Source organism: Hemiscyllium ocellatum, chromosome 3 (assembly GCF_020745735.1).
Source record: "Hemiscyllium ocellatum isolate sHemOce1 chromosome 3, sHemOce1.pat.X.cur, whole genome shotgun sequence".
Taxonomy (NCBI): Eukaryota; Metazoa; Chordata; class Chondrichthyes; order Orectolobiformes; family Hemiscylliidae; genus Hemiscyllium; species Hemiscyllium ocellatum.
The window spans coordinates 86,420,557-86,434,596 of NC_083403.1; the positions used below are offsets into that span (position 1 = coordinate 86,420,557).

At 44.4% G+C, this 14,040-nt stretch overlaps 1 protein-coding gene across 3 annotated transcripts in view; it reads right to left on the reverse strand.

Moving 5' to 3' along the window:
* Window positions 1-316: 316 nt before the first annotated feature.
* Window positions 317-14,040, reverse strand: part of ccm2 (CCM2 scaffold protein) — a 119,026-nt gene continuing 105,302 nt past the window's right edge. For all 3 annotated transcript variants that reach the window (XM_060851534.1, XM_060851552.1, XM_060851543.1), the window contains exon 10: window positions 317-3,832. In XM_060851534.1, the coding sequence (XP_060707517.1) occupies window positions 3,552-3,832 (281 nt within the window). In that variant the 3' untranslated portion in view covers window positions 317-3,551. The remainder of the gene's footprint in view (window positions 3,833-14,040) is intronic.

Sequence of the window (14,040 nt, forward strand, 5' to 3'; positions counted from 1 at the left end):
CACTATAAATATCGGAAGAAACATCAAGGAAGCGGTTCGCAGGAGGCTCCAGAGCACTGATGATGTCGCCTAGCCAGGGGACGAAACGTTTGCAACAAAAACTTCCAGCTCGGCGAACAGAACCACAACAATATTTGATAAAACTGACTTCCTGCACACTGTGATCAAGGCACTGCAGATTTCTTTGGATTGTTATGGCTATAAAATTAAAAAAACAATTTTAAGGTAAATTCCTAGTACAGATATAAGCAACATGAAGGAAGGAAACATGGAGTTATGTTAAGAATTTGGCCAATAGGTATAACAGAAACATGACGAAGATGCAAAGTCTCCTTTATTAAACAGATTGGACATAAATAGACCCCAAAATAAATACGCATTTGACCTAAAGTGGAATATTACAGCTCTCGTACTTGTGCTAAAGACAGTCATAGTCCCTATGGTTAGGGAATAATATTGACCTGATTAATATTTTTGGCAAACATGGCCGGAATTTGCATTAAGCAAATAATGGATATTGAAAGCAAATCTGTACGAAGTAAAATTCAAATTATTGCATTAACATGCCTCACTGACAAATTATATCTATTTTATACTTGCAATGCGAAATGTACTGCTGTCCCAAAATACCCTGCAAAGATAAATTCAGTTCTGTCATCATGCCTTTTAACAGGCATCAGGAATAAATATTACATGAAATGTGCTGTTTTACTGTGTTATCCTTTATCACAATTATAATACTGCTACTTTTAAAGCAAAACAATTAAACTATCAAAATATGGAAAGAATTGTTCCACTCTCACTCACCATTACACCTACCTCTCCAGTTATCCTGAATTCATGTTATATTTATAACAAAGTGACCCCATGCAGAATGGGACAGGTGATTAAAATTAAATGTCCTGCATTCAAAGTAACAATTTCCATGTTATCCTTGTCCACCTCAATGCTCAAGTAATTATATACCAAGAGAAAATTTATTACCAATGCTGGAGGAGAAAATATAGTCAAAAAGTGTGGTGCTGGAAAAACACAGCCTGTCAGGCAGCATCCGAGGAGCAGGAGAGTTGACATTTTAAGCATAAGCGCTTCATCATTCCTGAAGAGTTTATGCTTGAAACATCGACTCTCCTGCTTCTCAGATGTGCGCTCTTCGACGCCACACTTTTTGACTTTGATCTCCAACATCTGTCGTCCTCACTTTCACTCAGGAAAGTGATGATATAGCTTGACATTCAACTTTTACAATAGCCCAAGCTAAAGGCTTTACTATTTGAACAAGCCAGATCATGAAACCGAAATGGTGCTGCACTACTGATATACAAGTCAAATGACAGGTATGTTTGTAGTAGCTTTCATGGTTAGAGTGCTTTTTCATTGAAGCAAACTGGTGTTGGAATCTCAGCTTTGGCTTATCTGTATTTTTAACTTCTGGGCTGTGTCAGATAAACCAGATGATTGATTGAGAATAGTTGGAAGTAGTTGGCTGATGGAACAAACAGTAGACTGCACTTTGAAAAAAGTAAAGCATTACAAAACATGCACAGGTCCTTTCCTGCTACAAATGTGAATTGCTTTTGCAGATATTTCTATACAGTGTAAAATGATAAATCACTAACAAGTCATACATATTTGTACATAAAGTAAATGGGCAACTTTCTGAACAGACTGGAGGAAACAAAAGATCAACTTCAGTCAAATGGAGAAATGGAACAAAACATCCAAGTAAAATCATGGCAAGTGATGCAGAAAACAACATCTAATATTCATATCCAAAGAGGGTAGCTTGATATCCCTTGTACCTGAAAAGTTCAAACATTTACATCTTCTTGTACTTGAAATATTTCACTGATATACAGTTGTATTTTACCCTACCTCCATCCTAATATTTAAAAGACAACAATCACCATAACGACATGGTACACACAGCCACTTCCTTCGGTAAGTACAATTAATTGAGCATCCAAATCGGGAAACCCACCATGCAGTCTGCCAGTACAATGCCAGTGGTTTTCAACTCATTAATATCTGAATTTACGACACTAAAATATTTTGAAAGGGACACTGAAGTGGATTTAAAAGATCTTGCTAGAGTATAATATTACATTTAGGTTTACAAACCAAGCATAAAATTAAATCACCTGAAGCACTGTTACCAAGTTACTTCACTACAAACGAATGAATGGGATATTGAAGCATCTGACAACACTCCATAAAAGTTAGTGGCTCCAAAGACCATTATACTGGCAGTAATAGCAAATCCATTCTTTCAGATTGATCTTGAGGTTTTCTTGTTTCCACATGCTATGCATATTAATTTCATACATTCTACCCACTGCACACTATCACATATACATACAATACAGTACATCTATTGGTAAAATGTTGAGTCATGCCAATAAACAAATAGAATATTTAAGAAAGGTTGTTTAAATGCAGTATAAATACAGCATCCAAATTGACTATTAACCAAAATTTGAAATTGCATCTCCAGTTTCATGAACATTTTTCTTTCTTTTAAATTTCATTAAATGGGAGAGTAAATACAGCATATTACATGAAAAATTTGCACGGGCTATGATTAAATAGCCCTTATTTTTTAATTAGAATTTAAAATTTAAAAATCCTTGCATTGGGTGTGCAGAAATAGAAAGGACATTTTGAAAAGTATCAATATACAGACACACCATTATGGTGCACCTTACTGTTCATTTCACCAGAACATTAAACCTTTGTATAAAACTCTACAAGTTTAAATGATAATGCTTTCCCTTATTTGAAAATGGAAGTAGAGCATAAATATTGCAGGAATAGCAGACAACTGCAGGAATTTTTAAAGCAAATATTTGAAAGCAGAACATAAAATCTGCAGCATGGTTCTCTGCATTTAAGAAAAATGCCAATTTTTCTTCTTTCAATTGTCTTTACCAAAATTTTAGTTATTTGCAATCACAATAATGCACTCCAACTATATACAAGCTCAACTTTCACAATCACATACCAGCTTTTCTGCACCTCCCATGAGAAGAATGGAAATATGTTGCCTTGTTTGGTCACAAGGCAAATTTCAGCAGCTACATTTGAACATGCAGCCAAGATTTACAGGAATTCAAAGTGTGCAGTATTATTTGCAAGCACCAGACATCACCTCATGCTGCAACACCATAGAGCAGAAATGGGACATAAATTTCAACTTCTTGGATTGAAAATAAAAAATCTGTCCAGAAGTGAATCAAATCATCCCTGACATCACAGTATACTGCAATATGTAACATTGTGCAGTTCAGATACAAAACCACGTGATATGACAAGGAAAGTCTTGCTCACGACTGGGAGAAGCAAGCCTAACAGGTATTTGCTTTGTTACAAAAGGTTTCAATACAAATAAGCAGTTTTTCAGCGATAAAAAAGAGTTATGGCCTGATTTCTTCATTTTTTAGAAATGTTTTAACAATCCATTTAAATATTCACATTGTAGTAAACTTCATTTAAGAACACATCGGTATAAGAAGGAAGTTTGACGGCTACTAACTGGATGTGCAAATTTCATTTCAAGATGAATCATGGTCCATACTGCAGCCAAGGGCCTCTATATCATGGCTAATATCAGAGATCATTCTATCCCATTCATCACCTTCAGAAGGCACAGACTGATCATCTGAGCCTGCAGTTGCTCCATTGCCATTTGTAGTTGAATTGGATGCATTACTCAAAGTCCTTCTGTATCGGCCAAAACTGTCTGTTATAATGCCCCTTCCATCCTTGACACCAATAGTTTCAAGGAAATTTTCAAAGTGTAAGCTGTCTTTTTCTGGAATGAAAGGTCGGAGTCCTGGAAAATAAACAACATGACTTTGTCACCAAAAAACAAAACAGAAGCAAGCCTCTTAGTAGAATTTTGAATTAATTTTTCTTTTATATACCCAACACCTCAACCCACATTTCTATTGAAGAGGAAGACAACTAAATCAGTCTGCATGCATTCAAATTAGTATTCAAATGTCTAAAATTTACAAATTGGACTTAAATATGGTAGAATGCATTGTAAAAATAATCAGATCTGCAAGTACACTTCCAGCGTTGCTAATTGTCAATTGTTCAAGACGAAGTCAGTCACTACAGTGCAGTGGTTGCCTTCAATTTACACTTGAAGGCTTCCCCACAATTAAAGGATCAAACTATATCATCACATAATGCTGCTATATCTTTTCATTATAATTACCTCAAGAGAGACATGCAACACTTCCCCTTTAAATTGATCCCAAATGAAATCCAAGAGAATTCTTATACAATCATCAGATACAGCAGCTCTAATGAAAATAAAGTTCAGGAACAACAACATTCACAAATAAATTATATAAATGCCAGGAAAATAAAGTTGAAACGTGATTTGCAACCAAAAAAAGACCTCTCTGAAATGATATTAAGTCAGGATTCCCAAACGTGAAAATTAGAACTCAAAGTGGGCTAACATTTAGTGGCCACGAGATCTGAAACAATAATATAAGGTGGAATTCAAACCAAGTTTAACAACCGTACTCCTGCTCTAATAGGTTCTCACTGAGGGGGTACAAAAACATTTAAGCTTTGAAATGCGGTTATATTAGGAAAAGATTTGGGAAGTGCTGTATCGAAGAAGGAAGAACCAAATAAAATAAGAGAAATCTTGGTGAAAAAGGAAATCATGGAAAATCTTTAAGTGAGCAAGAGAGTCCAACAGGAATTTATTCCATTAACAACACGATGATTATGATGTCCAGCTTGTTCTGCTATAACACATTTCGTCAACCCGAATTTGCTGCAATTGAATCAGGGACATTGTTTCTAAAGCACGAAGTCTTAAAATGTATTGGCTGTAAAACTATTACATCACCAACACTAAGTGCTGTTTCTGAAACACCATCTGTCTATAACTCAGGATTGCACAAGAACTTAACCATCAGGTCATAGAAGAACAGGCTGTACCTGCAAAACTAGAAAACTCAAATGGAAAATTAAATCTAAAAAGGAAGACATAAAATTCTTAGTATAAAATAGTTTAAAGGAATGCAACATAAGTCAGTCAAAAGGTGAAAACATTTTTCAATAAAAGTCACGTAGGGTAAAAGCCAGATAAACCCAAAGGAAAACTGACTAATGATTTTACCTCAGTACTTAAAAGATAATGGAACGTACATTTCATTAAATGACTCGATCAGACGATGAGTTTAAAAGGTTAATAGTGGGACAGGGGAAAAAAAAATACTGAAACAAAACTAAAGAGGCCAAGTCCCCAGAGTTCAGACGATATCCATAAGTGCATACTGAAGGAATCTAGAGAGAGGAGACAGCAGAGACACTAGTTTACAAATACAGAAAAAAAGTTCTGTAGAATCAATTGTATTGTTTTAGGAAAGGCAGATAATATCATTTTGATATTTAAAGGAAGGGGGAAGCCTGAAATTATTGGCCAATTAATTTATCATTTGTAGAACAGATGCTAGAATCCATATGAAATCAATACTAATATATAGATGGAAAATCTATGGATCAACATAATTCCAAAAAGCTAGTTTCGCTTAACTAACCTGACAGGATTTCTTTTGAAGACTTAAAATTGGCAAGAGTGATGCAGCAGATTGCAGTGTGTGGACTACCATAAAAAGAGCAAGTCAGGTATCTGAGTCAGGCTTGGGATAAAGGCTTGAACAAATGGAGGGAGAGAACAAATGGTTGAAAATAGCAAATTGGATGAAAAAGAAAATAAACAAGTGCAGAGTAAAGTCTAATTATCTGTTTTGGAATGCAGTAATCAGTGGTTCACAGAGATTAAACTTAGTCAGATTTTGCAAGTGATACTGAGTGACTGCTCCTCAAACAGTTACGCAATTAAGCTTAATACAAGCCAACATTAGAAAACTTGCAGAATAGGCAGTTAAGTGGCAAATGAACTTTAATATAAAACAAGAAATTTACTGCTTAACTGCAAAATTGGATGAAAAACTATTAAAGGATGTAATAAAAGCATAAATCGGATTTAAATTTAATATTGCATTAAAATGCAGTGCTATTTTAGCTCTAAAGTTAAACAAAGAATTGCAGATGTTGTTAGTAAGACAAAAACAAATTACTGGAGAAACTCAGCAGGTTTGAAAGTATCTGCAGAGAGAAAGCAGAGTTCATGTCACAAATTTAATGACCCTTTTCCAAATTTCCAATAACTAGGAAATAGTGGTACTTGTGCGGTGGCAGGCCTGGGGGAAAAGAAAAAGGGGAGGAGTGAGAGATGGAACCCACAGGGATACAAGGCAACGTAAGTAGGAGACAAAGCTCAGTGGAAAGAAAAAGTGGATAATGGGTACCAAAATAATGATGGAAATAAAGATTGGCATGCAGACAGAATGCAGATGTTTCACAAGGCAGTTGCTCAGGTCTGCGTTTCACCTCCCCAATGCAGAAGAGATTGCACTGCTCATAATGTGGTTTCAACACCGCCAATCCTTTTTCACCTACTTCCAGTCCCCATGATCAGGTTTTCTTTCTTCTGAGCATACAATTACCATCGCTCTATCTCCCTAACAGGCATTCTCTCTCTGGGCTCCATCTTCAACCATCACACACCTCCAACCCAACTGAGAATTCAGATGGAACATCATTTTTCAAACTTAAAATTAAGAGGAACAATATGGAAAGCTAGTGAAACAATATGGATAGTCATGTTTCTTTAGTGAAAGTAAAGAATTTTTAAAAGTGTCAACAATAGGGTGGCATGGTGGCTCAGTGGTTAGCATTGCAGCCTCACAGCACTTGGGTCCCAGGTTCAATTCCAGCCTCGGGTGACTGTGTGTGGAGTTTACATATTCTCCCAGTGTCTGCATGGGTTTCCTCCGGTTTCCTCCCACAGTCCAAAGATGTGCAGATCAGGTGAATTGGCCAGTGTTAGGTGCATTAGTCAAGGGAAATGGGTGTGGGTGGGTTACTCTTTGGAGGGTCAGTGTGGACTTGTTGGGCCGAAGGGCCTGTTTCCACACTGTAGGGAATCTAATCTAAAAAATAATGGAGGACATAATAGGTAAGTTGATCATTAAACATGACCTTTGTCATTACTCTTCGTAAATAATAGTTGGGACATTTCTTAGTATAGCTTCGTAAGTTGTACAGATATGAAATAAAAAAGCATGAATACTAGAAACATTCAGCAAATCAAGCAGCAACTGTGGAGTGAGGAAACAGTAAATGTTTCAAGGCTGATGACCATTCAGAACTGAAATTGCTTAAAAGATGCAACGGTTCTAAGCTGGAAGGATAGAATAAATGAAAAGCATCGTTTATGCAGAAGGCAGGAAACATTAAAATGACAGATAAATATTTTTCATTACTATTTTCCCTACCATCTATCCTGTTCCCAAAGTTTCCACTTCTTCCAACAGTCCCCTTTCTTGCTACTAGATTTCCAAGTACTCCACCACTGCAGATAAGGGATCAACGGAAATATTCTCATCTCTCTCTCCCTTTCCTCCCACCCCTACTCCACCCAAACCCCACCAAACTCCAAAACAGAGAAACTGCTAGAACTATCAACTACTTCAAATATTTTGTTCTTATTTCATAGTTAAAACCTCTGCAGTATTTTGTTCTTGGTGAGCCTGACCAGAAAAAATATAGACTAAGTTTGTTTCTAATGAAAGGTTAAATTACTTCGTGAAAATTATATTAAAACTAATATTTCAGTACCCCATTCAGTCGGCTTCTGCACAATTTGAATTATAAAAGATACCTGCTTTATATAGACATGGCTAACTTCTACTTCGAGTAAAAAATGAGGTCTGCATCGACGATGCCCTCCACCGCATCTCCTCCACTTCCCGCTCCTCCGCCCTTGAGCCCCGCTCCTCCAACCGCCACCAAGACAGAACCCCACTGGTTCTCACCTACCACCCCACCAACCTGCGCATACAACGTATTATCCGCCGCCATTTCCGCCACCTCCAAACGGACCCCACCACCAAGGATATATTTCCCTCCCCTCCCCTATCAGCGTTCCGCAAGGACCACTCCCTTCGTGACTCCCTTGTCAGATCCACACCCCCCACCAACCCAACCTCCACCCCCGGCACCTTCCCCTGCAACCGCAGGAAATGTAAAACTTGCGCCCACACCTCCACACTCACTTCCCTCCAAGGCCCCAAGGGATCCTTCCATATCCGCCACAAGTTCACCTGTACCTCCACACACATCATCTATTGCATCCGCTGCACCCGATGTGGCCTCCTCTATATTGGTGAGACAGGCCGCTTACTTGCGGAACGCTTCAGAGAACACCTCTGGGCCGCCCGAACCAACCAACCCAATCACCCCGTGGCTCAACACTTTAACTCCCCCTCCCACTCCACCGAGGACATGCAGGTCCTTGGACTCCTCCACCGGCAGAACACAACTACACGACGGCTGGAGGAGGAGCGCCTCATCTTCCGCCTGGGAACCCTCCAACCACAAGGTATGAATTCAGATTTCTCCAGCTTCCTCATTTCCCCTCCCCCCACCTTGTCTCAGTCGGTTCCCTCAACTCAGCACCGCCCTCCGAACTTGCAATCCTCTTCCTGACCTCTCCGCCCCCACCCCACTCCGGCCTATCACCCTCACCTTGACCTCCTTCCACCTATCCCACCTCCATCGCCCCTCCCCCTAGTCCCTCCTCCCTACCTTTTATCTCAGCCGGCTTGGCTCTCTCTCTTATTCCTGATGAAGGGCTTATGCTCGAAACGTCGAATTCTCTATTCCTGAGATGCTGCCTAACCTGCTGTGCTTTGACCAGCAACACATTTGCAGCTGTGATCTCCAGCATCTGCAGACCTCATTTTTTACTCGAAGATTTTAACCTACTGCGAATCCTCTTACAAGGATGCCTTCCTTGAAGAAGCTCTCTTCCTCCCTCTACAAGGATTTCAGTGAGTCCCTCTCTCACTGCACCCCCCAGGTCATCTCCTCTGCACAGAAGCTCTTCAGCCACGTTCTCAAACAGACCCGTTACCACAGCCACATCTCCTTCCTCAGCACCTGCCTAAGGAACCGACTGATCCCACACGGACTCCGAACTACATTCCAACCAACAAAATTTGGACCCAACCAGGACAACCTGTACCTACAACAAATCCGAAGCCTCCAGCAACAGACCTCCCTCCGGATCCTCCGCTCCACCCTTGCAGCCATGCGTCGCTACCTACACTCCCTGCAATCAGCCCTACCCCAGCTCAGGACAACACTCTCACAGACCTGCAAAGGACCCCTGCTGTTCTTCATCTACAGAAGAATCCACAAACTCAACAAACAGTTCTTCCTAGCCCTATCAGAGATTAAAGACAGTAAGTACCAAAAACTTTCATGTACTTACCCCCACACTCGTGGCCCCTCAACTATTCCAGAATCTTCCACAGGCCTGTCGGACGCCATTACACATGTGGCCTCCACAGCGCCCGCGGCACCAAAGGCCGCCGCCGACCGTGACGTCACTTCCGCCCCCACCGACCTCGGAGCCCCCGCGATCGCCGCCCCTACAACTGCCCCGGTGACCACCACACACACAACCGCTTCCACAATCGCCGACGGACCCGCGACCCACGCGGCCACCGGGAATGACCACCACTCCTCCGTCGCCGCAACCATTTCCGCCCCTCCGGTTGCCGTCGACGCAGCCACTTCCGCCCCCACTGACATCACTAACCTGCAGGAGCACAAATCCTCAGGTTTCCCCGCCCCCACGCCGTCTTTCGTCACTACGCATAACCCCGCCCATAACCCCGCCCCCACGCCATCTCCCGTCGCTTCACGTAACCCCGCCCCCACGCTTATTTCCGTCACGACGCATGACCCCGCCCCCACGTCGAGCAACGTCACCACGTCTAACTCCGCCCCTACTTCGATCTCTGTCCCCGCCCCTAACCCCGCCCCCAGCTCCAGCTCCAGCTCCAGTCCCACACCAGGTCCTAGCTCCCAGCCCTGCCGGATTTTCACCATCCCTCCAGATCTCCCCCTCTCTGAGGATGAGAGATCAGTCCTCAGCAGGGGCCTCACCTTCGTTCCCCTACGCCCTCGGATTAATGAGTTCAACACGCGGCGAGATATTGAACAATTCTTCCGCCGCCTTCGCCTCCGTGCCTACTTTCACAACCAAGACTCCCGCCCACCCTCTGACGACCCCTTCTCCCGCCTCCAACACACCCCATCCACCTGGACACCCCGTGCAGGCCTCCTACCCGCCCTCGACCTCTTTATAGCCAACTGCCGCCGTGACATCAACCGACTCAACCTGTCCACCCCTCTCACCCACTCCAACCTCTCACCCTCAGAACGTGCAGCCCTCCACTCCCTCCGCTCCAATCCCAACCTCACCATCAAACCCGCAGACAAGGGAGGCGCGGTGGTAGTTTGGCGCACTGACCTGTACACCGCTGAAGCCAAACGCCAGCTCGCGGACGCCTCCTCTTATCGCCCCCTTGACCACGACCCCACCTCCCACCACCAAACCATCATCTCCCAGACCATCCAGGACCTCATCACCTCAGGGGATCTCCCATCCACCGCCTCCAACCTCATAGTCCCACAACCCCGCACCGCCCGTTTCTACCTCCTGCCCAAAATCCACAAACCTGCCTGCCCCGGCCGACCCATTGTCTCAGCCTGCTCCTGCCCCACCGAACTCATCTCCCAATACCTCGACACGGTCCTGTCCCCTTTAGTCCAAGAACTCCCCACCTACGTTCGGGACACCACCCACGCCCTCCACCTCCTCCAGGATTTTCGCTTCCCCGGTCCCCAACGCCTTATTTTCACTATGGACATCCAGTCCCTGTACACCTCCATCCCCCATCACGAAGGACTCAAAGCCCTCCGCTTCTTCCTTTCCCGCCGCACTAACCAGTACCCTTCCACTGACACCCTCCTTCGACTGACTGAACTGGTCCTCACCCTGAATAACTTCTCTTTTCAATCCTCCCACTTCCTCCAAACTAAAGGAGTTGCCATGGGCACCCGCATGGGCCCCAGCTATGCCTGCCTCTTCGTAGGATATGTGGAACAGTCCATCTTCCGCAACTACACTGGCACCACCCCCCACCTTTTCCTCCGCTACATCGATGACTGTATCGGCGCTGCCTCGTGCTCCCACGAGGAGGTTGAACAGTTCATCAACTTTACTAACACCTTCCATCCCGACCTGAAATTCACCTGGACTGTCTCAGACTCCTCCCTCCCATTCCTAGACCTTTCCATTTCTATCTCGGGCGACCGACTCAACACAGACATCTATTATAAACCGACTGACTCCCACAGCTACCTGGACTACACCTCCTCCCACCCTGCCCCCTGTAAAAACGCCATCCCATATTCCCAATTCCTTCGTCTCCGCCGCATCTGCTCCCAGGAGGACCAATTCCAACACCGCACAACCCAGATGGCCTCCTTCTTCAAGGACCGCAGATTCCCCCCAGACGTGATCGACGATGCCCTCCACCGCATCTCCTCCACTTCCCGCTCCTCCGCCCTAGAGCCCCGCTCCTCCAACCGCCACCAAGACAGAACCCCACTGGTTCTCACCTACCACCCCACCAACCTGCGCATACAACGTATTATCCGCCGCCATTTCCGCCACCTCCAAACGGACCCCACCACCAAGGATATATTTCCCTCCCCTCCCCTATCAGCGTTCCGCAAGGACCACTCCCTTCGTGACTCCCTTGTCAGATCCACACCCCCCACCAACCCAACCTCCACCCCCGGCACCTTCCCCTGCAACCGCAGGAAATGTAAAACTTGCGCCCACACCTCCACACTCACTTCCCTCCAAGGCCCCAAGGGATCCTTCCATATCCGCCACAAGTTCACCTGTACCTCCACACACATCATCTATTGCATCCGCTGCACCCGATGTGGCCTCCTCTATATTGGTGAGACAGGCCGCTTACTTGCGGAACGCTTCAGAGAACACCTCTGGGCCGCCCGAACCAACCAACCCAATCACCCCGTGGCTCAACACTTTAACTCCCCCTCCCACTCCACCGAGGACATGCAGGTCCTTGGACTCCTCCACCGGCAGAACACAACTACACGACGGCTGGAGGAGGAGCGCCTCATCTTCCGCCTGGGAACCCTCCAACCACAAGGTATGAATTCAGATTTCTCCAGCTTCCTCATTTCCCCTCCCCCCACCTTGTCTCAGTCGGTTCCCTCAACTCAGCACCGCCCTCCTAACTTGCAATCCTCTTCCTGACCTCTCCGCCCCCACCCCACTCCGGCCTATCACCCTCACCTTGACCTCCTTCCACCTATCCCACCTCCATCGCCCCTCCCCCTAGTCCCTCCTCCCTACCTTTTATCTCAGCCGGCTTGGCTCTCTCTCTTATTCCTGATGAAGGGCTTATGCTCGAAACGTCGAATTCTCTATTCCTGAGATGCTGCCTAACCTGCTGTGCTTTGACCAGCAACACATTTGCAGCTAACTTCTACTTCACCAGACTGTGCCTTACAAATGGAAAGCTTCCCAACCAAATGTACCACATGGGAGTCCTTGGGCAAGTCAAAGGAGCCAGCCTCCTGATCAACACCTGTTGGTACTCTGACAGGATGACCCTGGTCAGTTACTATGCTGTAGACTTAGAACATCTAATGGTAAAGTGCTGACCCTACCACCTGCCACGGGGAGTTCACTTCTGGATGGAGTGGGATGTAAACTGCTGTCAGGATAGCAGAAGTAAAGAGGACACAATGAAATATACACTACAATAAAATAGCTTACTCATAGTAGCCAGGGGCTTCAACCAGTCCACCTCAAGAAGGTACTACCATGTATCACCAACAGGAATCCTGTCCCACCAGAGGCCCAAACACCCTGGACCTTTGCTATAGAACCAAAGATACCTACTACTCCATGCCCCATCCACATTTTGGTAAATCAGACGACAAGGCTATGCTCCTTCTCCCAGCTTACAAACAGGAACTGAAGTGCAAGGATCCAGAACAAAAAGTTGTACATTAATGATCTGAGGTAAAGGACGAGCATCTAATATGACTGCTTGGAGTCAGTAGACTGGTCTACATCCAAGAACTCAGCAGCCAATCTGAGTATGTCACTAGTTATGGACTTCATCAGTAACCATCTAGAGGTCTGTGTGCTAAAGAAATTAATCCAAGTGTTCCCCAACTGGAAATCACAGATGAACTGGGAGATCTACCCTCTACTGAAATCCAGGTCTGAGGCATTAAAACTGCGTGACCCTGACCCACACAGGATATCTCGTTATGGTCTTCACAAAGCCATCAGGGATGCCGAAGGACAATACCAAACTAAAGTCCCATGCTGACATACATCAACTGTGGCAAGGCCAGCATGATATAAACAGGCTATAAAAAGTGAATTTGAGTAGAATTACTGACAACAATGCAAGCCTCCCTGATTAGCTCAATGCATTCTATGCTTATTTTCACTGCCCTTCTGTTCAAATGAATCCACAGCCACTGATGTCAGATTGGCCTTCAGGTGAACCCACAGAAAGCAACTGACTTGGATGGACCCCCGACTAGGTACTTAGTTCTTGTGCGGACCACCTGATGGGAGTAGTCGCAGACATCTGTAATGTCTCCTCACTATAATGTGGTGTGGCCACCTGCTCCAATAAGACCACTATCATCCAGTGCCTATGAAAACTCAGACAACGTGCCTTAATGACTACTGCCCAGCAGTTTTGACACCCATCATTATGAAATGCTTTGAGAAGTTGGTCGGAGCACACATTAACTCCAGCCTTCCAGACTGCCTTGAGCCTTTGCAATTCACCTACTGTCACAATATGTCTGCAGCAGACACCATCTCCCGACCCTACCTTCAGCCTTGGAACATCTGGATAATAAGGACATCTATGTCAGGCTCCTATTTATTGACTATGACTTGGATTCAACATGACAGTTCCAATAAAACTCATCTCCAAATCAGGACCTAGGACTCTGCCTGCCACTCTGCAACTGGATCCTCTAACTCCTGAACTGCAAACCACAATCAACAAGGATAAG